This window comes from Heterocephalus glaber, unplaced genomic scaffold, assembly GCF_053883595.1.
Source record: "Heterocephalus glaber isolate CG9 unplaced genomic scaffold, H.glaber_assembly_v1.0 deba00000942, whole genome shotgun sequence".
NCBI classification, from domain to species: Eukaryota; Metazoa; Chordata; class Mammalia; order Rodentia; family Bathyergidae; genus Heterocephalus; species Heterocephalus glaber.
This window is the reverse complement of record NW_028258174.1, coordinates 3,199,072-3,224,514: the sequence shown is the minus strand read 5'-3', so window position 1 is coordinate 3,224,514 and position 25,443 is coordinate 3,199,072. Positions and strand designations below refer to the sequence as shown.

The window sequence follows — 25,443 nt, the reverse complement described above, 5'->3', positions numbered from 1 at the left end:
TTGTTGAAAAATTTTTTATTCATCTTTTTTAAATTGGTTGAAAATTAGGCTATTGGAAGAAATAAATTTCCCAAGAGGATGTACTCAAATCAAGATCATCTTTTTTTTGTTGTTTTTTTGTTTTTTGAGACAGGATCTCACTGTGCAGTTTAGGCTGGCCCTGAACTCACTATGTAGCCCAGGCTGGCCTTAAACTTGTGGCAATCCTCCTGCCTCAGCCTCCTGAGTGCTGGGATTACAGGCATTTGCCACCATGCCCGGAAAGAACATCTTCTAACATGATCCAAGACTCCTCTTTTTGTAGAGTTAAGTATATGTTTGTAAACCCAAAGATAACAACAGGCATCCTTGACTTATTAAAAACCAATATAGGGCCAGGGGCTTAGCTCAGTGGTTCTGCTGCCTGGCTTGCAAGTGCAAGGTCCAGAGTTCAATCCCCGGTACCACAAAAAAATAAATAAATAAATAAATAAATAAATAAATAAAACCTGATATAAATTAATACTTTTTAAAATCCTAAGACAATGTTAAGGATATTGGAACATTTTAACTCCATTTTCCTCCTTCATGTATTGTATATATTTAAATTCTACATATATTCTAACTATTAAGGATATTATTTTATATGGTCAATATGACTTTAGATTTCCCCATTTGTTTAACTTTACAACAGTTTTCATTCTTTTCTTCAGTTCTTTTCTTCTATTTTGAATTCTTTTCCTTCTACCTGAAAAAACGTTTTTTTTATTGTCTGTCAGCTGGTTATGAATCACCTCAATTTTTATTTGACTGATCATGTCTCTATTTTGCTTTCATTTTTAAAATGATATTTTCTGTGGGAATAGATTTTTAAGTTAGTGGTTATCCTTTTTTCATTTCGTTATTTTAAATAATTTTATTATTTTTTATTAGTACATGTTTGCAACACATGATCGCATTCCTCATGGGAAGTTGGCACATGTACATAATGCATCTTAATTCTTTTTTCATCCCCTTCCCCTCCTCTCTCTGCCCCTCCCTTCTTCTCTTGGTCTCCTCCTCTTTTGCAAAAGACCTATCTTCCTAATTCTTATCTTTTATTTTTTACATATTATTTTGAAAATATCATTTTTCTTTGACTTTCATTGTTTTGTTGAAAGATTAGCTGAATATTGTATCTCTGAACATAATGTGTTTTTTTATATTAACTGCTTTTATAATTTTTGTTTTGTTTTTTAATTGTTTTATGTACCTCATTATTTTCCTTGTATTCACTTGCTTGGAGTTTCTAGTATTTCTTAAATCAGTAGGTTTATGTTTTTGTCAGTTTTTAAATCCTTAACCATTTTCTCTTCAATTTTTAAAAAATCTAACACTGTTTCTCTTTTCTTCTAAGACTATACACAAATGTTTACATTAGGTTTCATGTGTCCCTCAGACTCTTTTCAGTATTCCTTGAATTTTTACATTGCTTACTTGTAATGAAGTTATCTATTTTCTTCTCACCTATGGTCAAGATCATGAATCATCTCTTCAGTTGTAGTCTAATCTGCTTTTAAGCCTTTCAACTGAGTTCTTAATTTCAGTCCTAGATTCTCATTTGATTCCTCTTAAAATAGATCCTACATATACATATAGTCATTTGCTACAAAATGACATTTCAGTCAACAAAAGGCTGCATATATGATAGCCACATAAGATTATATTGTAGCTGAAAAATTCCTATCCCTTAGTATTGTTACTATAAATTTTCTATGTGTAGATAAATACTTAACAATTGTGTTATAATTACCTATATTCAGTACAGTATCATGCTGCACAATTTGTAGACTAGAAGCAAAAGCCTGTATCATATAGTTTAGGTATATAATATATACCATCTAGGTATATACCATTTAGGTATATACCATCTAGGTTTTTATAAATATACCTTATGATATACTTACACAAGGATGAAATCACCTAATGATGCATTTCTCAGAAAGTATCCCATTAAGCAACACATGATTGAATCTTTAAATTATAACTGTTTTCCTCTTGGTTTTCAGTCATTTGATCCTATCTTCCAGTATGCCCAGTAATTTTTAAAAATGTAATGCCAGAGATTGTGTGAAAAGTTGTAGTGATAATTTGAGGTTCTAAGTGGTATCTTCATCTAGAGTATATTAACTTTTGTTTATGGCAGGCAGATAGCTAGTAGATTATCTCTATCTAATTTGAGGTTGAAATAATTCAGATCTGAGTTTCAATTTCTTTAAGTATCAGTACACTAGTAAGTTCACTAGCTAATACCAGTGTATAGCCCTTTAAAGTTATTAGCTGAAAGTCTAAAAGCTATTAGGAGTTCTCCCCACATCGATAAGCCCAAATCATAATGTTGTGTAGTTCTGTAACAATCCCTCTCAAGTGCTTAGCATCTCAATACTGCTTTGGAATCAGCAAATACTTTATGGGGAAAATAGTTGCAATTGTCAAACTGCTCACCTTTCTGTGTTTTCTTTTCTTTTTCTTTTTCTTTAGCATCTTAGACCCCATCTTAAAAGCCCTATAATGAAGTGTTTCCCACTTTAAAAAAAAAAAAAATTCTAGATTTTCTAGCTGTTTTTATAAACAATTATCTAACTCATTCTTCTCTGTCTTAGAAGAAGTCTCCTCCTAAGTAGTTAACTGGTTCTGCTCTATTTAAAATTTTTAGTCCCCACACATTAGTAATTATTTTATTTATATATTTAAATTTTTGTGGTACTGGGGAATGAACCCAGGGTTTTCACACACTGAACTATATCCCCAGCCTTCTTTCCCATTTTTTATTTTGAGACAAGTTCTTGCTAAGTCATTGAGTTGCTCAACCTAGGCTCAGACTTAGGATCCTCCTGCCTTGGCCTCTGAGAGTTCTGGGATTACAGACATGTGCCACCATCCCTGGTTCTCTTTAGTAGCTTTTGCTTTGCTTTAAAACTCAGTCCCAGACATTATAATGAACAATCTCTAGACAACAAAATATCTTAAAATAATTAATAATAGTTAACAGTTATCAAGTGTTTTCTCTGGGCTAAGCAATGTCTTAATAGTTCACATGCATTAATTCAAAGAACAGAATGCAAAAAGAAAATAAAGCTGTCCATATTCCTTAGTTACAGATTTTGACCATGGATAGGTCATAGGTGAAAGATTACATGTAATTTGACAAAGCCAAGGCCGAAGAAAATCATTTAAACATAATCTTGACTCTCAGACTAGAAAAAATACATATGCAAAAAGGTAATCTCCAAGCCTCAAATACTCTTCCACTAGTTTTTCTTTCCCAAGTTGGAACTACTAACAAAAATTACTTGAGAGCAAAACATTAACAATGAGCATGCTTTCCTCTCACTATATCCTTCCTAGTGGAGGTGATGATTTTCTAAAGCAAGTAGAGAGAAGTAATAGAAGGAGGAGGAGGAGGAAGAGAAAAAGCAACATTCAAGACCTTGTGGCAGCTGTCCCTGGGTATCAAGAATCAGCTTTATTTGCACTTAAAAGACATCAAATAATTATAGGTTTGGGCTATAGAAATAAATTGGATGACAGATATGAGACAAAAATGGAATGAGGGTGATATGCTATGAATTGCCCATAGGCCAAAGGGAAGTGCAAAGAGAAGTGAAGGGGCAATTTTGGCTCCTTACCCAGAGAGGCAGAAATGTTTGCCAAATGCAGGCAAAAATCATAGAATATGCCAGAGCCACTCCAACTCCAGCTCTCAGACTCTCTTTACTCTATGGACTCCTCTAACCTAGATAATAAACAGTATGCACCTCAACAACATTCTATATAACTCCCTATGTACTTCAAAGAATTTCATTTTCCACCAGTGGAAGAAGTATAGGGTGGCTAAAGCATAGGCTCTAGACTAAGTCTAAATTGGTTCAGATCTTGGCCCTGATATATGTATCACAAATCATTGGGCAAATCATTCAATTTTTCTTAGCCTCAGTCTCCTCATTGTGAAATAGGAATGACAATGATAGTTACCTAGAGGACATGAGATAATGCTAGTGAAGTACTTGGCAAAAAAATGAAAACAGACATAAGTGTTGGTCATAGCTATTATTTAACTTACCCCAGGGCCCTACAGTGTGTAGGAAGATCTTACATGGCTTTCCTCATGGTTCCTACAGGGGAAAGAGCCTTAGGAATGAAATGGGAGAGGAAGTTAAGGGTAGGAAACATAAGAGGTTCCTTGACTTCATGGACACGTGAGTGGGTACAGTAGAAAACCAATAATAATGGTTTTCCAAAGGTTGGTATCTAAAGCTTTTTGGAGAAATATTGCAAAATATATGAATATAGGAGGTCATTAGCCAGGTGCCCTCTTTTCACTCCTCCTTGAAAGGAGCTGGCTCTATTTCAAGGACACCACAGGTCTCAGCTTCCAGAAGTCCTGAGCTGGACTGGCTCAGGTAGCTTAGGAAGTAGTTATCTCCCTACTCATGGTCAGAAGTGCTCCTGGGTAGAGAACAGAGGTCTCTTGTTCATCAAAATCTCAGTAAAGTAATAAAAATCAATTATTTTTCTGTTAATGTGAAATGAATTGTCATTTTACCTGATTGCATTTGCATTTTATGCCTTACCTTCACTCTAGAATGGAAAAGCTTATGCTCCCAGGAAAGCCAAGGAACAGCAATAAGAAGGGGAGATTTAGTGCATGGCTATCCAATGAGTCAGAAGTGCCTACCCCAACTTCCTATTCTCATTTGCTGTGTGGCTTTGGGTAATTTAATTTCCTTCTGTTATCCTTAAAACCCTCATTAAATAGTCTCTAAAGTCCCTTTCAGCCCTAAAACCTGTGTCTATGGCAGTAGTTTTAGTTGGAGGACCTGAAGCCAGCCAGAACTGACCTAGAGGTACATACAGTCAGCCTTTACCAACCCACCCAGGCAGCTTTGAACACACACACTGTGCCTCCCCCAGCCCGTGAGGCCCCACTCCACCATCAGGGCAGGCTCTGAGCCTGCCTCACTTGAGTCAGGCTATGGGGGGGTTAGGATTCCAGCCTCAATTCCAGCCTCATTGTACTGCCTCTTCTGTCCCCCTTCCTCCTGGCCCAACCCCCATTTCCTGTCTAGCAGATTTATGATGTTCAAAGAAGCAAGAATGATATAACAGCTTTCCTGCTCCCTCCCTCTTCCAACTGACTTCGTCTAACTGGCCCAGGGCCAAGCAGTTTTGTTCTCCACAGCCTCCCAGATATAAAAATACTCCAGGCCCCAGCCCTCCCGCCTGAAACATGGCGTCAGCTTACAAACCCAGTGGTCAGGCCTTTCTTTGTTGATGGGAAGGAGACAGCCCAGTGAGGCACTGGAGTCTAATTAAGTGCTGAGGAAACAAACCATGGGCTTCAATTTTCATTCTGAAAATAGCAAGGGCCCAGGATTCCTCTCTCTGTCCTGAGCTGTGAGAACTGTCTCCCTTTGCCTGCTCAGTGGGGAGGAGAGGAAAAGACAAGGCGGCTGTATCTGGTGGCTAAGGACTGGAGAACCAGTTGGGAGAAGCAGTGTTCTGGGAAAGGAAAAGGCAAGCTGGGTGGGGGGATGGGACACTCCATTCCTTCTGTCTCTACTTTGCATCTTTTCCCTCAGTTCTGGAACAGAATGAGCTGATATCCAGGACTGCAGGTCTGTTTAATGTAGCTCTAGGCCCTGTTGTGGCTAAGAATGTTATGATCTGGGTGAAGTTGAGATAATTCTCTGGAAAGATAACTGAATACACATTACAGTTTCATGCATAGTCAATCCTCTTAGACAATGAGAATGAGGGAAAAAAGCCAACAAATTGGTGCATGGAAATAAATGCTTCTACACTTACTGAATGTCTACTTGGCCCAGAGGTTAGATGGGTTCCTGAGCCTCTTCCTGCTCACCTCTCCACTTGGATGGAGAGAAGGCAGCCTGCTGAGAGGTGGACAAGGAAATAGTTAACCACACAGATCAAGAAGGGAGGAGAGGGAGAGTGTGTATGACTGGAATGAAAATGACCATCTGTCCATCAACTGGAGACTGGAAAAAGAAAATGTGGTTTTTTCTAAAATGGAGTACTACTCAGCCATAAAAAATGAGAAATTAGAGACATTTATAGCTAAGTTGGTGCACATTGAGGCAATACTCTTAAGTGAAATAAATAGGACACATGTGTAAATACTGAATAGTTTCTCTGGTGTGAGAAACTGAAAGAGTAAATAAGAACTAAATGTATAATAGGTAATGTGAAATAGGAAGAAAAGGGGCAAAGGGGAAGGAAGTGGGAGGGCTAGGGGAAAGGAAAGAAGGGAATGGGATTAATATGAGAAAATGGAAAAATAGGAACAAAATCTTTGTAAATAGGGAGGACTGGAGGGGTTGAAGGGAGGGCTGGGCAAGGGTGAAAAATAAGAACCAAGAGAGACTATGTAAAGGTGCAAATTTCCACTGATGAATGTCATTATATTGTATACCTAAAATGTACCAATGATTAGAATGAATAATCGATAATGTAAAATAGGAAGAAAAGGTCCAAAGGGGTAGGGGTAGTGGGAGAGGCAGGAGAAAGGAAAGAAGGGAAAAGAAAAATGATGAGAAATGGAAAAAATGGAAATAAAGTCTTTGTAAATAGGGAAGGGTGGAGGGGGTGAAGGGAGGGCTAGGAATGGGGGAAAAAATAAGAACCAAGATGCATTATGTAAAGGTACAATTCCCAATGAGAAATGTAATTGTGCTGTATACCTACAATGTACCAATAAAAGAATTTAATATAAAAAATAAAATAAAATAAAAATAAATTTGAAAAAAAAAAACAGAAAATGACCATCAACTGTGCCATTTGGGTAACTCACTGGCCACTCATACCATCGCAGCTCTTCTGCCACCACACTGCCATGACTGTGCACCTCCCCCACTGGACCATGGAGCATAAGTCCTATGAACCCAGAGCTCTATAGCATCTCCTCCTCTCCCCTAGTATCCAGTGCAAGGTAGGCAGCTAGCTCAAATGCTTTGCTTCTTTGCGGCCACCCCTTGGTCGTAGCCAGTGCAATAGAATTTGCTTTCTATTGTCACAAATACTCTCACCTGTGATATCAAAGGAGAACAAGTGAAGCTATGATGAAGAACAAGCTAATAAGGTCAGTGAAGAAGCTTAACCTGTTTACCTTTTGCACAAATGAGTCTACCAAGAGGGGACAGGAGAAGTGGGATGAGGCCCCTCGTGTCCATGGTATCTGTGAATGCAAATGTACCTACAAGGAAGCCTGTACTCACCACTACTGGGGAATAGTTGGAATAAAAAGAAAGAAAGAACTCAAAAAAGCTCTTACCTGCTACTGTTTTGCAGGACCCACCCCTCATGGCAAGGTTGCCAAGTGGGCAGATCCCTGTCTCAGAGCCTCCAGCTCCTTCTTAGAGGCACCTTCAGGTTTCTGGCTTTTCTTCACGTTCTTTCAATCACACCATCAACATATCCCGAGCACCTCCCACAGCTACCTAGGGTCGTTACAGGACAGTGTGACTGATGCCACAGAGCGGAGGGAATACAGAGCCAAGGGAGGTCAGGGAAGACGCCACCTACGGCTACATGGGGGTCATGGAAGCCTCACAGAGGTGGATCCACTCAGGCTTTCCCAGGTGGAGCTGCTTCCCCTTCTGGCTCTTCTGCCTGGCAGCTGTAAGTACCTGGGTGTTGTGGAGGACAGAGGCTGTCAGAGAACACAGTTCACTGTCCAGGGTGCCTCTGTCACCTGGTCTTCCTGGTGTGCTCTCAGGAGCCTCTTCAGGGGCCAGCTGGTCCCACCACAGCCCCTTTCTTTCATCAGTCTGAGGCCAGATGCAGGCTACATTGGGGCCACAATAATAAGGCCCAGTGTGTGTGTGTGGGAGGTGATGGCTGAAGAGAAGAACTTTGCCCTGAGCCTCACCCTGTGGGTAACTGTCCCAGCCGTGGCCCTACTGTGGAGCCATATCCCAGTGTGGCCAAACCACACAGTCTCCATTTGGAAGGTCCCATTTTCTAACTACCTTCGCCCAACATCAATAGTAACATCACCCCACAAGAAGTGGCAAGCCATCAGCTGTGGGAAGCACCCGACCCAGGGCTCCCAAACCAAATTCAGATATACTAAGAACTCCCCTCTGGATTGTAAAACCCAGTTCAGAAATAAGAAAAACAAAGTTTGTGGCCCAAGTTTCCTCCACCCTGACAGGCAGGCCGGGCCCTTCCCAACAGCTGTGAGGTCCCCTCCTTCCCAGGCTGGCCCCTCATTAGGAACTAATGATCCCCAGCTGTGCCAGCTTCTAGGCCTCCTTGTTAACCCCTTGGTTTCTTCTGCTACTGGTGGGGGGAAAAACTGGGCCTCAGAAATCCTGTGCAGTGCTGAGAGGCAGAGATTGCCCACTGCAGAGTTAATGGTGTGCACATCCCACAGTTTTTCTAATAAACTAAATTAATAATTGCTGCCATTTGTGGAGTGCCTGCTATGCTTTATCCACCTGCATTATTATCTCTACTGTCATCTCTTATCTTTGTTACACTAGGAGGTGGGACCATTTCACCCATCTTGTAAATGAGAAAATTGAGGCTATGCAGCTTGTAAGTGGAGGCATGATTTAAACTTGGCTCTCTTCTCACCCACCTGTCACTTACTTTGGACAAAATTAGATCCTCAAATGTTCAGATTAAAGAGATCACCATCCTTGCATTGTCCATCTGTAGAAGTTTTAAACTTTAAAATGAGAGCGTTTGAGAATGGGAAGAACCAGTTTTCTCCCCAACCAAGGGGACGGGTTGGCATAGACAAGTATGTTTCCTTGAAATTTGGCCACCTTACCTTCAGAATAGCACAGGCAATAATATCTGCCTTGTTTCTCTCTTGGGCTTGTTAGAAGTCCAGATCCTGATAGGCAAAAGCATTACATAAACTATAGAGGGCCATGAAGGACAGTGACGCTTGATGACTCCCCACAGGAGCACATGACATAAGATTGGGAGCTCAGGGCTGGAGGTGTAACTCGGTGCTATAGCACTTGCTTGGCATGTACAAGGCCTTGGGTTTGATTCCAAGCACTGCATGCCTGGGAGACTCAAGTTATTTTTATGATTTTTTGAGACCAGAAATTTATCATGGCTGAATCTCCAAGTCTTCATAGGAAGTGAAAGAAGCCAATCCAAACACTACATACTGTATGATTCCATCTATATGTCCTTGCCTCGGCCATGCCCACCCTGGGGATGAGAGTGGAGAACTACTTCTCATGTTTCCAGCTGAAAAGAATATGGGAGAGGGAGGGGGAAGAGTTCCTTACTCTGGTCAGAAGACTTCTGGCATAGTTCTTTCCTCGGGGTTCTGGGAAGAGCCAACTGGGCCATTTTAAGTGCTCCAGGCCCTCTGGGGTGAAAAACATGATCAAGATCCTTTGGGCTTCCAGTCTGTTTGCAGTTTATAGACACTCAGCCCCTGATATGAAAGTCTTGCTCAAGGCCTGTCTGAGCACCAACATAAGTGAACAGGAACAAATGGCAAAGGGAGGTCAGCACAGCCGTGAGGACAGCCTCTGAGCCATGCTGCTCTCTAAGGCCAGCTATGGGCCTCCGCAGCTCTTCCAAATCTGCTGGCCTAAATCCAGCCTGGTGTAAGAGGACATATTTCCTGTTGCTGACTGTAAAAGTCACCAAAAACTTAGTGTCTTAAACTAACACCAATTTATTATCTTTTTTTTCCCCCCATTAACTTTATTGGTACATTTTAGGTATAAAATACAGTTACATTCATCATTGGGGTCTTGTACCATTACATGAGTCTCTTGGTTCTTATTTTTTTCCCCCTTCCCTTGCCCTCCCTTCACCCCCTCCACCCTTCCCTATTTGCAAAGACCTTGTTTCCATTTTTTCCCTCTTCTCATATTTTTTCCTTTCCCTTTTTTCCCTTCCCCTACCCCTCCCAATTCCCCTGTTCTTTTAGACCTTTTCTTCCTGTTACACAATATCAGTTATACATTTTTTTAAATTATAATATTAAGATCTAGGAGACATTACCACAGATTTTACAGAATTTAAAAGGATATAGAAGGCATATTACAAAAATCTTTTTTGAAATAAATTTGACAACTTCTAAGAAATACCTTGGAAGACAAATTAATGAAACTAACTCTGGAGGAAATATAAAATTTGAATAGCACCTATTAAAGAAAGTATATTCCTAGCTTGAAAACCTACTATATGACAACAGTAGGCTCATAAACATTTTAACTGATAAATTATATCAAACAATTAAAGCAGAAAAAAGAAGGAACACTTCTCCCCTCATTTTAGGAGCTCAACATTGTGTTAATCCTAAAACTGGATAAAGATAATAGAAGAAAAAAGTATGAACATAGATAGAAATTTGTTTAAGAGAATGAACTATTAGAAGTCAGATCTGGCAGTATGTAGAAAGTGGTTTTGTTATAGGGATGGCAGTGTTGGTTCAGCAACCAATTTATTATCTTATGATTCCAAAGGTCAGAAGTCCAGAGTGGGTCACACTGGGCTAAAGGAGTTGTCAGGGCTAGTTCCTTCTGGAGACTCTGGGACAGAATCTATTTCCTTGCCTTTTCAAGCATTTGCCTTTTTCCTTCATTTCTGGCTCTTCCTCCATCTTTAAAGCCAGTGACAGCCAACAGCCAGTGGAGTCTTTCTCACAATACCATCTTTCTGGTTCCAAATCTGGTTTTTCTGCTTCCCTCCACCCCCGTTAAAGAACTCTTGCGATGACATTGGGCCTACCCAGATAATCTTGAATAGAACTCTGCTGATTAATCCTTAATTTGCCTTTCTATCTCACCTAATACAATCTCAGGGTTTGAGGACACGGACATGTTTGAGGGACATTGTTCTGCCTACAAGTGGCTGGGGATTTTTACCTTTGATCTCAGAAGTATCCAAACTTTAGTATATTTCCGAATCATCAGTGACAATATTCTCAAATGTTGGGTTTTAGACTCTGTCAGATTCTGATTCAGTATTTCTGCAATGTAGTGATGGTGAACCTTTTAGAGCTCTGAATGACACAAACAGCTCGCTTCAGCACACATGCCATAGGTTTATCACCACTGGTCTAAAGTATCTGAATTTTTAGCAGGCTTCCTCATCCCTCCCTGATACATATGATCCAAATGCCACATATAAAAAGCTGCTTTGTCACTGGACAGTGTATAATGATTACATTTTGGAAACCTAATTACAACATCTGTGATCTGTGATTGAGGAATTCCACTGTACTAATAAATACAGCTAAGTTTATAAAGCGCTTGCTACAGGTATATATCAGGGACTGTTTTAAGTACTGTCCATGCCGGGGATTTAGCTCAGAGGTTCCACCACCTGCCCTGCAAGCATAAGGGCCCGAGTTCGATCCCCAGTACCAAAAAAAAAAGTTATTAAATACTGTTCATACATCATCTCATTTAATTCTCACCATAAGACAAGGTGGGGTTGTTATTATTATAATGTCTATTTTTCAGGTAAGAAAATGGAAGCTCAGGGATTTAGGTAACTGACATAAAATTACACAGGCAAAGCCAGCTGCCTGGCCACTGCCTTTCTTTTCTTTTTCTAAAGCTTAACTAACCACTAACTCTAGCACAGCACTGGCACATGGTAGGCCTTCAATAAGTATGTGCAGGCCGGGAATTTAGCTCAGTGGTTCCGGCGCCTGCCTCACAAGCACAAGGTCCCAAGTTCGATCCCCGGTACCAAAAAATAAAAAATAAAAATAAAAAAATAAATATGTGCAGAATCACATGATGAATAGATAGATAGGCAGGCGGTCTACATGTATTAACCCTAATCCTCATAAGAATCCTCAAGGGAAGAACTATGTTTATCCCTCACAAAACAGATAAGGACCCCAAAGCTAGGAGAAGCTAAAGCCCCACAACCCTGTCTCTAGCTCCGATGTTTTCGTGCTTCTTACTACAGTGGGGGGCCTACAAGCTTCAGGCCACGTGTTCTCACAAAGGATTGCTTTCTTACTATGTATTTATTACTTCACAAAAAGCTCACTATTACATGACCTCTTTTACTTTGAGTTCTATGGTTAACAAGTAGTTTCTATCAAGAAGAACCTCTGCCATAGATTTAGCTCAGTGGTTCCCTGCCTGCCTCGAAAGGGCAAGGTCCTGAGTTCGATCCCCAGCACCACAAAAAAAAGAAGAAGAACCTAACTACTAAATCAGACCCACATGTGGCTGCACTGGCCAGGGAATGAGATGGTTTCATTCCCCCACAGGCACAGCCAGGCCTGAGGGGAGGAAGTCTGGACCCAGCCCTCAGAGAGGCACAGGCACAGCAATCACAGCCCTCACTACCCTCTTGGGTCCTCTTTGATTACATTCTTTCCCACACCCCATGGGGCCACAGCACAGCCCGGGGGCAGGAAGGGGCCCATCCATACCCATCCTGGGATAGCAGCATCAAAGGGCTCCTCCCCCACCACAAATACAACCCAGGGGACAGGGTCCCTTCCTTAGTTCCAGGCTGCCATTTCCTGCCCCATCAGACTAGCAGCAACCCCTCCTGGCCTCCTGTGTGCATCAGGCACAAGTTAAAGTTGGGGCACCACAGGCCCGGAACTTCTGGGACTCCATATGACATTCGGCATGTTGCAGGGCCAACAGCTATGTAGGATGCACCACCTCCTCTGAAATGAACACCATAGAACAAGCCACCCTCTTTCCACTCTCACTGCCACACTCGTTCTGCCTGCTGCATGCCCATGTCCATCTCTAACTTAGTCTCCATCTCTATCCCCACCTCCAAGCGTCCCATTTCACCTTTTTCCTTTATTATTCTTTCTTCATCCCTTCAGGACAGACACTCTACCGACCTCTGTCTCCAGGGTGTCACTACATTAAGCACATAGCTTTGGAGACCTAGGCCAGTAGGACATATTTCCTTATGGAACAGTGAACCTCTGAGCCCATGTTGGACTTTTGCCTCAGTTTCCTTTTAGGAGAATCAGTGGATCAACATTTGCCAACTTCCTGACTCAAGGTAGCACCTGTGGTTCTGACCTGTGCCTGGCAGTCTATAGAATGTGTGCTCCATGCCTGGGCTCAGCATGATCACTTGATAAAGCACTGGATGTTCGTGAAGTAGAAATTACAGATGGGGGAGGTGACGGCAAGGGACGTGGAAATGACTCATTCAGGGATACATACCTCTGGGTGACTAGCTAGGAGCAGAAACAAGTCTTCTGATCCTCTCTTTTCAGAGACGTCTTCTGAACCTCTTTCCAGGACATTTGACACTTTGAGATCATGACCTTGACTGTATAATACACACTGCTTGGAGGGAGCTGAAGATGAGCACCGCATCTGCCAACAGACCCTGAAGAACATCAGGGAAAATGAGACCAGAGAACCCTCAGAAAACCCTTATTTTTCATTCTTGGTCTCCATGCGATCTAATTATACTGATGGGTTCATTCATGTCAGATTAATTTTGTTGCATGTTTTCATATGATAAAAAACACACCACCCATGGAGTGTGGGCCAAGGAGATGTGTCTACAGAGATAAAGACCTAGCTGAAAGGCTTGCTCTGGACTTGCCTGAAGTATGCGCAGACTTGCAGGCAGGCTCTCATGTCATCCACACAACCCTTCAGGACAGGCAGGTTTAATTCCATTTCATCAACCACAAGACAGAGATTCAGAGAAGTTAGTCAACTTACCAGCCATCATTTGCCTGGTGACCTGCCAGGCGGGATTCAAACTGAGGCAGCTCAGTCTCCATACCACTCTCCTTCCCACTGACTCCCTACAGAGATATAAAGGGCTTATTCTCCACCCAGCTCCCTCTGTAGTAAACCACCTCCTAGCTTGTGTATGCAGGAACCAAATCCCTGCCCCTTGACACCAACCTGCACAGTGCGCGGCAGGACGTTATAGAGCTTCTCTATGGAGGGGCAAGTCTCCCCCATGGGGGAACAGCCAGACTGGAGAGGCCCCCAAGCCAGGGACAGCTCTGCTCAGAAGGCTGGCAGACTTGCTCAGGGACCAGTGGCCCCAGGCCTGGCCCAGGAGCATGTGCTCTCCCATGTCCCAAAGGGCTGTCCTCCAGCTGGTTGTGCAATCTTACTATGAATAGGTCTTGGTGTGTGGTTTGGGGCCAAAGAGCACAGACTTGTTTCATTTGGGGTGACAGCTTCCCTCTGGAATTCTGGGAGGTGAGGGAGCCCAGCTGTGGGGTCAGGATGCTGACCCAAAGGCAGGGCGGTCCAAGCTGGTGGCGTGAGGGGAGGAGCCTGTGGCCCAGACTGGACGGACAGGTTGGCAGCATGACTCTTCAGAGGGCAGAAATCACCTGAGTGCTCAGAGCTCCTTCTCCTTCCTGGCCATCATCAGGTCACCCAGACTCCACCTCCTAAAGCTCCTGCTACCTCCACCCTCATCTTTGCCTCCTTGTCCAGGTTTGCCTTGGCTATCAACTTAAAGTTTGGAAGGGAAGAAGGAAACAGAGACATGCAATTCACTTTAAAAATATTAAAAATATGAGGCTGTGAGGAAAATGGGATTCTCACATATTGTGTTGGTGGTATGAACTGGTAACACTGGAGGGCAGTTTGGTCAACCTCTGTCCAAATTATGATTATCTCTATCCTTTGACCCAGCAAATCTGTTTGGGTATTAATCCTACAAAGATTCTTGCACATGGATGTATTAATGTATGTATAAGGTTATTTGTTGCAGTGGGGTGGTAACAACAAATGCTTGGAAACAATCCAATGTCCAGTGTTATCAATAGAGGCCTCCTGGTTTAATCAATCATGATGCATTCGTATAATGGAATTCTATGTAACTATAGGAAAGAATGAGCAAGCTTTTACGTACTACTGTATCTCTTCCATGTGTGAGAAAGTCATTCAAAAAGCAAAATGGCCAATAGTGTGTTATAATGTACTTCTTGTATAATAAAAAGGGAGCAATAAGAATATTTTAATTACTCAAAGGTATGTAAGAAATTTAGACAGGACACAAAACATCCTTTGAGGTGAGAAGAACTACGTAATAGGGTTCAAGGATGGGAGGAACACATTTCTTATATTCTTTTATTTTCTGGCATATAAATCATGTGGATGCATTCTTTTGCAAATATTAATTTAAAGTTACAGTACAACAAAATGAAGATTTGGACCAAAAAAAATCCATATCCCAATTCCCCTCATACAATGAACATGTGTCTTTTGAGCCATGTTCTAGAATGAGCACCCCCTTTTTACATGGGGAGGGGTGGCTCCTCAGGGGCATCTTGGTGGAAGGGGGTGTGCTCCTCCCCTGCTGGAGAAGGTCCTGGATTCTGGTCCCTGCTCCTGCCAGCTGGGACTCAATTGGCACATGGCTCAGATGTTCCCTGATTTCAATGGCAACAGCAAGGGCTTAAGTCTTGTGGTAAGATTCACAGTATCCAAAACACAAGAATTATTTCTATTTTTATATTTTACTTTTAATACTTCTCCCCAATTATAGTTTTTCACTCATACATGCTACTTGTAATCGGCATTTTATTTTTCTTGCATCAATCTGTAAGATCGATGAATAATTACATTTTTTGTTTGTTTTGGTACCAGGGAAGGAACTCAGGACCTTGCACTTGCAAAGCAGGTGGTGGAACCACTGAGCTAAATCCCCAGCCCAATAATTACATTTCTAAGCACCCGATATAAGCATTTCCTATGTACTTGAATAGTCTTCATAATTATTATGTTAATGGATGCATAATACTCCTTTATTCAGATTAGGTACTCCTTTTTTTTTTTTTTTGGTACTGGGGATCAAACTTGGGTCCTTGCGCTTGCAAGGCAGGCAGTGGAACCACTGAGCTAAATCCCCAGCCCAGATTAGGTACTGCTTATACTATGATATTCAAGAAATTAACAGGGAGAGGATAAGGAAACCTAAGGTTGTGGAGACACAGAGTTGCAATGATACTGTTCATTTATCAGTCAGATTCCTTTTAAACAGCATAGTTACCTTATTATCTCCACATCTATTTCCCAATATCCTTCTCCCACCTATTCCTTATTCCCTCCAGTCTCAGAAGAGGAGGCATCAAAGCCAGTCCTCCTCCACTGTTCCAAAGCTATATTTATCCTTATAAAAGTAATACATTCCCACTTTGCTAAGTTAAAATAGTACACAAGGTGAAGAGTTGAAAGCCAAACTCTCTCTCCTGCCTCCCCTAGACTTACCCACTACCACGCTTCTCCTGACTTCTAGTTCATAGCATTTCACCTTGATTGGAAAGTCATGGAGATGGGAGCTGCTGACTGCTCAGCCCTTGGGGCTGCCCGTAGGGCCTGTGGCTGTGGGTGACCAGAGTAGGTCACCGGAGACCTGAGGCAACTTTCTTGGCCTTTCCAGTGGGCCATTATAAACATCTCATTTTCTGTGGATGGCCATTGTTCAGAGTTCTAGATTTACCATGGCTTCTCATTTCCTTGACATCTTTCCTAGGATCCACCTCTCAGTACCACAGGGGTCTTTCTTTTAAAGGCAAACTCAGCTCTAATCAGGTCACCACCTTGCTGGTTTCCCACACCTTACCAAAAAGTCCAAGCTCCTTGGTCTGGAAATATTCTGGCAGCCTACTTTTCTTGCCTGACTCCTCTTCTATCTTATTTGAGGTCTTTAAGTCCTGAACAGGTCCCCTACTCACTGTTTCCTGAGGACGTCCTAGTTTTCCCTAACTCCTGCCTTTGTCTTGAGAGTTAGCACTTCAGCTAGAAAGCCTGATCTATTTCGCCCTTTCAACTCAAACACCAACTTTCTTTGCTGTCCCAGCTCTACATCTCTCTCCGTGACTTACCCTCAGCAGCACACATGGGTTGTGTTCATCTAGGAGTGTACCAGTGGGCCTGCATACCTCAGCTTGGCCCCTTTAGCCATTTTGCCCTGACAAGCAGCCTGGCAAATGGTAGGTGTTGTGGGTGAATGGATGGAGGCTCACAGAAGAAACCTGGTACGAACCTCAGAAAGGCATTGTGATTTCTCTTCACAAGCACGAGTGGGGATTTTTGTAGTGTGTTTCTACCAAGTTCTCAGAGAAGGGAGGCAAAATCTAACCATTCTGAACCATTATCATTAGGCAGAACCACACACATGTGCAATCTAATTTCCCTCAGGTCTTAACAATTGCTGCTAGTCTTCCTCTTTCAACTTTCAAATGAGGGAAAATCCTGGGGAAAGGACCCTCCTTCCTCCAGCTTCACTTACATGGTCCTGTGAGCCAGACCACTGCTCTCTGTGGTGATGGCCAGAGCTGGAGTGGGTCCCCTTTCTGCATGACTCCCTCTTCACACACCTTCAATGTACTTCCCGCCCATCCCACCACCAGGCCAAGCTGAGTCACCCACAGCACCAGCGTGCTCCCTGCCCTACCTTAGCCATCTCTCTGCTTTTCTATCTCAGGGGAGTGGCTATGTGTGTAGGTGTCTGGAAGACAGTGGCCAGGACCCCCACCTTCCTCCAACTGTAGTCTTTGCACTAAAACCATGGTATGGGTGACTTGGCTGACATGTGTCAGAGAAAATTTTGTTCTACTAGATCATCTGCAAAACCGAATTCCTCAAGTGTTTTAGAGACTAGTTCAATTTTCCTTTTAACATTGATGCTGAAGCTGGGACAGTCAGCCAGGTCACTTGTGAAGGCAGAGCAGGTAGATTACACTAGAGAGCATAACCTTGTGGAGGGCAGGCTCCAGGTCCATGGTTTCCTTGGTGCTGTGACAGGGTCTGGCCACCGTCACACTTGAGGCTGACCTAGTAATTGTTGATCATTAAATTAATTAGTTTTTGGTTGCATTTTTACCTGGTTTGGGGGTCAGTTTTCTACTGAGAATCTTGGGACAACTGAAATTAGCTTTTCATCTTTAATCTGTTAAGAGATTACTGCTTTTTGAGAGATTATTACTTTTTGAAATGCAACTGCAAGTGAAATACCCTTTCCAGATGATACTAGTATTTGAAGATGGTGAGGTTTTACCTTTGTAATAATTAAAACGGTAAAGAAAAACTGATGAAAGCAAGACTCTATCAATATGGAACTTACCCCAAAGGGCCGACTTAAACTTTCTCACTTCCTTGGTCTAAAGAAAGAGCCTGTCATGTTGCTTGGGGCCTTTAAACCAGATTTGGGGAGGGGGGATTCTGTAAGTTCAATAATTTTTATGTCTATTAAAGAAAGAAACATAGTCCAGGCTACTAAGAATTGTTTTACAATAGGGTGGAGTTCACATTAACTGAGGAGGCCCTAAATGTATACCTAGAGGAAATATTTATGTGGTTGCCACCAGAAGCCTGAAACTGACTTTTGATGTGCAGGGTGGCTCTGTGGATGACTGATGTTCACATGCTGGGATCATGTGACAAGGACCTAACTCTGGTCAAACCAGTTGCAGGTTAAACCCCTGGTACTCATCGATGGCAGAGACTAATTCCTGAACCCCATACTTAAAAGCTCCTCTGGGAGCACATGACTCAGTATACATGAGTGGCTATCAGCCAACATGGACAACTCCATAAACCTGCTTTTATTAAATTATCTGGTTGTCTGTGGAGGTCAAAAGTGGACCAGAGAAAAAGTTTAGTAGGTTCACTTCACTTAGAGATCTCATGACAGCCTCTCAGCTCTGTGCCTCTCCCAGGCTGTGAAGTAATCCCACAGAAAGCCCTTGAGATAAACTATTTCATTCCTAGGGTTAAAGAAAGGGGTGGAGAGGTCAAAAAAAACTTCTTAGAGTAAGACACGAGTGTCATTGATGCTTTATTTACATGCGTCACCATCTCTTTTACAAACTAGATTACTGTTTTAAATGGAATACACAAGGCAGTATCTACAAACACCAAGGAAAGTAAGTACTGTATCTTCATTTCATTTGGAAAGGGGAAGATTCCCAAATCAAACTGGTTTTGATCCTCAAGAAGAAAGGCAGCAGAGTTAATTCATGTCAACATATGATTAGACAAAATCCAAGGTAAGAATGCAATATGATAGTGTTCGCTTCAAAAGAAAGGATGAGGTGCTTCAAACCAAAGGGTGAACTGCTGGATTCTTAGGTGTTTGAATATGGCCATGCACCATATTTAATTCTAGTTTGTATGGGTTGTGAGCAAGAAATTGAAACAGATAAGACAGTTTTACAGCTACTGTATACAGATTTTTTTCATTCATGCAACTTTTTTCCTTAAAAAAAAAGTTAAAACATGTGAAGCCAAAATGCACAATACAATTTTTTTTAGAACTCACTAATTTTTCTGGTCCTTTTTCACATCTGTTTACATTTCCCATGGATATCATGTGCTAGGTCAAGTACACAAGAGAAGACTGATTGCCAGACAATGAGATAATTTTAGAGAAATAAGTGACAAGACACACAGTTGTTTTTTGTTTTTTGGGGTTTTTTTTGGTACCAGGGATTGAACTCAGGACCTTGAGCTTGCGAGGCAGGCATCGGAACCACTGAGCTAAATCCCTGGCCCAACACAGTTTTTTAAAAGCAGTTGCACAACTATTTCTGGAGTGTGGTAGAGGCCTCATAATCATTCTTCAAAGGGACATACATACAAATAAAAACAAGAGGAAAATGTTCAACCTGCATAAAATGTTACCTACTTAAGATTTATATCAAACGAGACACTCTCTTTAGCTGCCTGGGCTTCTGCTTTCAGATCTTGTTTGACAGGCATGATTCTACAAGAACTTATTCTCCTCTTGTACCCTGCCTCCACAAGGCTCCAGGAGGGGCTGGCTTTTTTGTACTTCTTTACTAGTGATTGCATTTCTACAAAAAGTTTTGTTTCTCTTAATTAAGAAAACATTATACTGAATCATATGATGTTATCCAAATACATCAAGAAAAAGAAAAATCAGAGTTCAGAGCCGTCAAGGGTTTTCTTTTTTAATACTCACATTTCCCCTCATCAGCCCTTGGCACCAGCAAGTGGATCACAATATTTGTTTTTTTTAAACTACTTTACTCTTGATGGATTCTTCTAAGAGGTTCAAATGTTCCTTATTCTTTAAGTGGATCATATATTCATTACCTAGAGGCAAAGTCTGTCCTTACAGTCCTTAAACTGTACAGGTTTGGAAGCCACCTGAAGTCACACCCTGAGATGGGGCATACCTGTCCTGAGTAGTGAGCCACAATATCCTCTCCTCAGGGCGAGGAAGTAACACACAGATACTAAACATCAACACCAAAAACAAAGTCCACCTTGTACTACATGTGTGTGCATGATTCTCTCATTATCAGGAGAGTCAGACTTTTGAAAACGACTTTTAAAGTGTACTTCAGCATTCATTATGTTGCAGAGGCTGGAATAAAGGAAACCAGATGCATTCACAGTTAATGGAGTACACTGAACCCAGTGGCCACTCCTTACACCAGGACAGTGAAGGCTTGTGATAAAGCTCTTTTCTAGCTTTGGTACAAATATCAGGCTCTGGAGACTGAAGAGAGTCATGGGGCCCCAGGAGTGCATGCATCACATTTTCAACAGTAGGTCTCCCCTTCCTAACTTCCATTACCAATCAGGTAGCTAGCTCCCTGGGGCAGCTTGCCAAGAGGCTGAGGGGCAGCTCCCAGCGTTCTTATCACGACTCAAACACTACCACTGATGGCTGGAGGCTGCTAAGTAATCCACTGAGATGCTCCAGATCAGAACATTTATTACTAGGGACACAAGACACTCAGGGGGCAACCTACTAGTCACCAGTAGACCTATCCAGAAAGCAGGGTGCCAAATTAAGGAAGAGGCCTCAGGCTGCACTTCTGCCCAGTCAGCTACCTTAGAACTTGGCTTGTCTAGGTGAAGCTGGCCTCTCTAGTGGACAGCTAGAGCAAGAGTGCAGGGATTCCAGACAGGCCTTGCTATCTGATTCCTGACTGACCTTCTCCTAGGCCTGGTAGGTCTCACCATACGATACTGCACTTGATGTGGCCCTGGTCTCCGATCTCCAGAACACTGTACGTGTAGATGCTGTTTGAATTATTTAAAAAAGAAAAAAACCCCCAAAGCATCCCCCTTTCATTTTCTCAATCCATTCTGTGGTTGCCCTCTCCTCATACCACTGTTTCTCCTTCAGCTGTTTCAGATTAAATTATAACACGATTCTAGGACATTTTGTAAGACATTGTTCCTGAAATCCAGTAAACACTGGAAAAAAAGAAAATAAAGGAGATGTCACGTTTCTGAAAGGAAGTCAACATTTTAAAGCTGGAACACACTGGAAGGCTGCCTTTCTTGGTCCCAAAGCAGCTCTGGCCAGAGTCTATAAAACTGCATAGGCAAGTAACTAGTTTGTGAGTTAGTTTGCTTGTTTCTCTGAACTCAGGAGAGAACTCTCAGGGCCCTTACACTGGAAGCACTTTGGGATCCTCCCTGTCTCTGACATCTTTCCACACCCCTGATTCCTCTTCCCCCACACTGCCTCTTTGATACATCTCCACCCAGGCAGTGTCACTCAGGAAGCCAGAGAAGTAGTCCTCTTGTTGATTTGGGACAGTTCTTGAATACAGGAGACTACTGAAGAATCAAGAAAGCAGCTAGCATTATTATAAAGGAATATAGTAAGCAAGGCTAGCTCACTAACAAGCAGGCCACATGAATACATACTTTAAAAAAAATCATACATACTTTTAAAATGAAGATTATAAATGTGTAGCAGTTTAGAAAAAGTGATATGCTTTAGGTCTATAATAACCACAATTGCACAACAATTTACAGATTCAGTAAAAGGCAGGGTGAAATCAATAGGGCCTTGCTCAATCATGACAATCTAAGCGAGGCAGGAGAGACGTCTAACAATACCAGATGGAACTCTCATTATGGTAGGAGCTGTGATCACCACCAATATGACCCCCAAAGGAGTTATAAAGCAAAGGTGCACAAGGGGGGCCCTGGCAGCTGCTGCAGGGGATCAGGTGGCATGTCTGTGTTGGTGTCCACTGCCACAGTGAAAGCATCAGCAGGATCAAGCAGGGAAGTCTGTGCTGAAACACTAGCCTGTATTCTTAATGCCCATGCACAAGTTTCCATTTTTGTACTGTACATGATAAAATATACATTTATATGCCTAATACTTTTTATGCAAAGAAGAGTCTTCATATATCACTTTGGAGACATATGTATATGCTGTGCTAATTAGAGCGGCATTACACCACTTTTGTATGTACCAATGGCGTTCCCAACTATTCTGTCTACCAAAGAGGATAACAAATATAATCACACTTCCGAAGTTAAACAGAAAGCACCTATACAGCACCATAATGTTTTGAAAACAAAACAAAATGAAATCCACAGAAGCAGAAAGTTTAAAAAAAAAAAAAGGGAAAAATAAAAGGTTAAAACTGCCTTATCTTATACTTTCACTGTGTCACTTGTCCAATTATAACTTAGGCTTATATAAAAAAACCAGTTTGTATGCTATTGACTTTCACTCATGTACTTCTAGAAGACTAGATTATACACAGCAAGGCTGAAAATAATCAAGGATGTACATTTCAAAAACAGAAAAGTTAGATCTGCCTCAGCATTGCCTCAGTTTGTCCTTTTCACACGTCTCACTGCAAGCTTAACAGTCACTTCTAAGTTCTTTTGCAAAGCAAAACAGGACACTATATTTTCCTTTTTCCTCTCTCCTTAAAAAATAAATCCTTTAGTGGCATTTGGCAATTGAGTGGATGGCTGAGCTGATTTCTTTCCTGAAAAGATCCTAGTTTCTACCCGACAGGCCCACACTGTCCACCATCTTAGCAGAGGACCCTGCAGAAGGCCACAGCCCTGCTGACCTGGCCACTGCAGCACAGGCACCAGGGGCCTCATCCTCAGATGGTCCTGACTCAGAACTGGAAACACACTGGGCCGGACGCCATGCTCCACTCGTTTTGCCTATGTGTGGTTCAGTCCTGTACAGGTGCGCATTGGAAACAATTGTGCCATTGTTCAGTTTTTAGAAAAGATAACTTTCTACCAAACAAAAGAAAGAAAAGCCCCCTATAGTTTGTGTAATATGTTAGTTATGGAGTCCCATGGACTCAAAAGCTTGTGATGCCCACAGCCAGAATGGTAACGGGTACAACATTTTCCTTGTTTTTAAATTTGCCAGGCGAAGGATGATTAACATTTTAACAGAAAAATACTGCAAGTTAATGCGTGTGGAAAACTCAGAAGATCAAAAGAAAACAAACAGAAAAACAACATTTAAAACATCCCACAAACCACTGCGATATTAAAACACCATGGTGTGCTCTGAATGAGAGTGGGCGGTGCTGCTGGGGTGCTGTCCTCTGCTGGCAGGTGGCTCACCAACCCCGGACAAGGAAGATTTTGCATACTTTATAAAGTTCTGTTCCAAGGGTAAGTGCTTCACCCAGGGCGAGGGGCCGTTAACAGTCTCTGCTGGGTTAGGAAAATGGCGCGGGATTCACAAAGGTGTTAAGCTGTAAACGGTATCACTGTCCACTTGTTGAGAGCAGATTTGGCAAAGGGTTTTCTCTGTAGGTCTTGTGTCAGTTTGAGGGTCTGAGGAAGGAGAAAAGAAAACCAGAGATGATTAAGGGCTTCAAAAAGCACTCGGAGGCATGCTGCATTGGCCTCCTGTTCCTCATCCTACCTTTTTGGAGCTCAAGGCGTATGGAGTAAAAGGTGTTTTGCTACTGCATTTCAAAGGCCCCCAAATCTAAGGACAAAGTACAAGTATTACTTACCTTATTTCTTACTGTGTCATTACTACAGATGCTCTAAAGTTGAAAAGTCCAAAGAAATGGGATCATTCACTTCAGGAAGTTAACAAAGAAAGGCACATGGGGGTGTTAGTGGGTCTGGTTAAGATAGGGACCCAGGGTACAGATGGGGTCTGCTGGGATACAGGACTTTCGTGCTAAAATCAGGCAAAACAGCTCTTCTCTGGTTCTCCTCCACTGGCCAGGCAGACTAACTGAACTTTCTTGACACCCTGTTAGTACCTGGATACCAGGAGAGATGACATGGGCCTTTCCACAAAGGCTTAATAAGTCTGAACTGCAGGGTGTGAGTAATCTTGACTTCCCCACCATAAGAGAAACAAGGCTTCTCCAAGAAGGCTATCTTAGAATGTGATTTTTATATTAAAAATCTTTAGAGAAAAAAATTACACAACACACTCAGAGCCAAATCTCCCAAAACATCTTGTTAACAACTAACATTTATGTTGTCTTCATCAGTCTTCAAAGGAAAGGCACAGCAGATGGCCTCCCAGAGCATCAAATTTGGACAAGTCTTATCAGATTTCATGTGGCCACTGAACCCAGAAAAGTTAAGAGGATTAACAGAAAAAGTATTACTCAAGAGATGCAGCTAAAGGAACTGACAAGACAGGCCTCAAGATGTACGATCTTTTGTTTACAGTGTCAGCTGTCAAGGTAGGAAAAAAAATAGCTCTAGGCCAAGACATGGACAGAAAAGTGGCAGTAGAGCACCAAGAACACAAGATCTTCTCACCAAAGGGAACAGAATGAAAATTACATCAATAAACTATCTCTCACACTCACTCACATACACACACACGTGGTACATACATCTGCCTTTTGCCCCTCTAACACGAGTTCATTTGGAATTCCATAAGTGCCCTTGTGGCTTCAGTCTCATCTCTGACTACCCTTGCTGACAATCTTACCTTTCGCTACTGACATCTGCAAAAACAGCAGGACTCAGTATGTAGAACATCACAGACCCATGGGCCTGTTTTCCTTTGCTACAGCTCTGAAGAGAAGTGAGGCTGTTTTTACTGGTGGCAGAGACATTCAAGCAGGAAAAAATAAGGCCCTCTTCCCATTAGTTGTTAGTGTTTAGTTTCCCTGACTGGGCTTTTTGGGGGTATTCTCTGCTTTATGAAGTGACTAGACAATATTATCTTGGACCATAAAATAATGGCTTCTTAATTTCAGAGGGACAAAAAGCTCAAATAAATCCTAGATCTGTCTGTAAGGAATGTGGCCTGCTAGACCTGGTGCTATGATAAGTACTTCAGCGGGGCCCTGAAGCATTATTGGACAGGGGCTCCCAGACACAGTACTGTGAAGGGAATTCTTTTTTCCTTCACAATAACACTTAATAAATCACAATTTAACATCACTATGCAATTAGTCATTGGGGGCTATGGTCCCCAAGTGCCAGCCCTTACTTTCTGTAAGTATCAAGGGAAAAGCAGCAAGGTATTACCTAATTCAGACTGCCTCCCTGTTTCCCTTTGGTGTTAATTATCGTGCCACAGAAACCAGTGCTGAGTAGGAAAGTGACATACTTCATTCCCCCAAGTACAGACAGTAGAGCATGCAGTTTGCTCTGTGGCTGAGGCTGGACCTGCACAGCAGGGACAGAGTCAGAGGGCACCTAGGCACTCTGACATGGCATCATTCCAGGCAGGATAGACATCAGC

General features: G+C 42.1%; 2 protein-coding genes across 4 annotated transcripts in view; both read right to left on the bottom strand.

Moving 5' to 3' along the window:
* Nucleotides 1–18,639, bottom strand: part of LOC110344096 (uncharacterized) — a 33,774-nt gene extending 15,135 nt beyond the window's left edge. For both annotated transcript variants that reach the window (XM_087208647.1, XM_087208648.1), the window contains exons 1-3: nucleotides 13,887–18,639; nucleotides 13,698–13,783; nucleotides 13,185–13,353 (exon numbers count right to left, since the gene is read on the bottom strand). In XM_087208647.1, the coding sequence (XP_087064773.1) occupies nucleotides 13,185–13,353; nucleotides 13,698–13,783; nucleotides 13,887–13,946 (315 nt within the window). In that variant the 5' untranslated portion in view covers nucleotides 13,947–18,639. The remainder of the gene's footprint in view (nucleotides 1–13,184; nucleotides 13,354–13,697; nucleotides 13,784–13,886) is intronic.
* A 134-nt stretch (nucleotides 18,640–18,773) lies between these two features.
* The window catches only part of Foxo3 (forkhead box O3), a 119,653-nt gene continuing 112,983 nt past the window's right edge, over nucleotides 18,774–25,443 (bottom strand). For both annotated transcript variants that reach the window (XM_087208620.1, XM_004855421.4), the window contains one exon: nucleotides 18,774–23,549. In XM_087208620.1, the coding sequence (XP_087064746.1) occupies nucleotides 23,463–23,549 (87 nt within the window). In that variant the 3' untranslated portion in view covers nucleotides 18,774–23,462. The remainder of the gene's footprint in view (nucleotides 23,550–25,443) is intronic.